At 40.7% G+C, this 1,920-nt stretch overlaps 1 protein-coding gene across 1 annotated transcript; it reads right to left on the bottom strand.

The window, feature by feature from the left end:
* Window positions 1-291: 291 nt before the first annotated feature.
* On the bottom strand, window positions 292-1,647 carry LOC101294894. The gene has a single exon (XM_004289244.1). It carries the CDS (start codon window positions 1,645-1,647, stop codon window positions 292-294), a length of 1,356 nt encoding a protein of 451 aa, XP_004289292.1.
* Between the last annotated feature and the right edge of the window lie 273 nt (window positions 1,648-1,920).

The raw sequence follows: 1,920 nt of genomic DNA on the forward strand, positions 1-1,920 counted from the left end.
ATCAAGTCATGTATATCTAAATACTGAACGGCTATGATGAGAAAATATGATCAGAAAGTGGGTAAAAAAGGCCTGTTTATATACATATATTCAAAATTTCAAATACAGTTTTTGTTCTTCCCTCGTCAGCTGATTCTAATCCTTAATAATCATACCAAGACATAATTAAGAATGCATATATGGAGTAGTTCCAGAAACCTCTCCTACATAGCTCTTCTTAATTCCTCATGCATCGAGTTATCTCTAATCCATAAGGAACCTACTCGATGTATTTCCAACATTGTAACCTACTCAATCAATGCGGACAGTGAATGCATCTCCCATTGTTGAGGGTAAATAATTCCGATGCACGGTTTTACCAACCGGGGCATGAGTCTCTACCTCGTACTGAAACCTCTTGACATGATCTTCAAGCTCCCGTTTTCTAGCTTGAACTTGCTCTTTAGAAATAGGCTTTTTCAACCTAAGGTAATAGTTGCCAAGTCCGCTTATCACGCATCCAATAATCAAGAGAATGGCTGAAAAAATTCCAAAGGCATATGGTGCGTTTTTTGCTCCAGGCACTCCATCAACATTGATTCCAAGCAGCCCGGTGATGATGGAAAGTACAAGGCCACAGCCACCATAAACACCAAGTCTCCGGTGAATCGATGCATCAACATTGCTCTGCATCACATCCTGAATTAAAAATAAACGGCCACGAACTTCTTCTTGCTCCTCAATCATTTCTCTTGTGCTCTTTCTTGTTTTCTTCAATAAGCTTCTTGTGATATTTCCTCTTAAATGGTCAAGAAGCTCAGACAAAATCTCCTCCCTTGCATGAAGTGACCATTTTACTCTGATGACCTGGTTTGATAAGGTTTTGATTTCTTCGTTGAGAATTTTGCTGAAAAGATTCATCTCTTTATGGTTTCTCATGTACATAAATTTCAATCCAAGCTCATCTACTGCACCAAATATGGACTTGCGGAATAGCCTGTAATCCCATCGAGCAAGGCGGCTAGTTAGATGTGCAATGACTTCATGTATTGTTGTCGGTACGTTATGGCCTCCATGGGAAAGAAGTTCGAGAACTTCTGTGATGCCAGACACATTTGCACTTGACACATGCCCTTTGATATGCAAAACAGTTACAAGGAAGTTTTGGTCTTGCCAAGAACGAAGCACAATGGGTATATCATTCTGGCCCTCATTACCAACTGACTGTCCCAAGAGCTCAAATAACAAACCCCCATGAACCCTAATTGGAACCTCATATAAAAGAGGTTTCATTCTGTCACTGATCAGTTGAGTTTCATCTTTTAAAGATAAACTGACATCACGATGTAGCCACCGGTCATCATCGAGCCGAGCTTTAACTGAGGGGTGTTCTGCTGAGACATGGCACCACCAAACAGGCCGAGCTGCTAAGTCTGCAACAGTCGAGTAGTCTTCATCAGCTTGCACAGTTGGGACGATTTCTAAAATTCTAGCCCACCCAATTGGCACCCAATGACCACCCTCTCTTTCACCATCATCATGAGCAACACTTAGGGGCTTGTTCCTATGACCAAATCTCAAACTGCTTGGTTTGAACTCGAAAGCACAGATAAGGCCATCTGTCCAGAGTTCATGACTACCAGGCATTGCATCTGCTTTCTTCGTCATATGGCTGCCGGAACAATAATTGTTCATGTTTTACATCGCAGTTTCTGAAACTATCTGCCATACCAAATTGGGATTTGAGGAGCACTCTGGAAGTTTCTTGCATGTTTGGTTACTTTACTCAGGTGACCTCTCTTCCTAGTCCTCATTGGATATAAATTCATTTTTCTAATCAAATTACTACTCTTACTCCTTACCGAAAACTAGTTCACGAATTTTACTCCTTATCGAAAACTAATTCAAGAGCAGCAAACTTAATTTCTATGGAATATTGAG

This window comes from Fragaria vesca, linkage group LG1, assembly GCF_000184155.1.
Source record: "Fragaria vesca subsp. vesca linkage group LG1, FraVesHawaii_1.0, whole genome shotgun sequence".
Lineage (NCBI taxonomy): Eukaryota > Viridiplantae > Streptophyta > Magnoliopsida > Rosales > Rosaceae > Fragaria > Fragaria vesca.

Bases quoted from the DNA above. Each gene is read 5' to 3' on its own strand.
- LOC101294894 (XM_004289244.1), bottom strand. From the start codon at position 1,647: ATGACGAAGAAAGCAGATGCAATGCCTGGTAGTCATGAACTCTGGACA.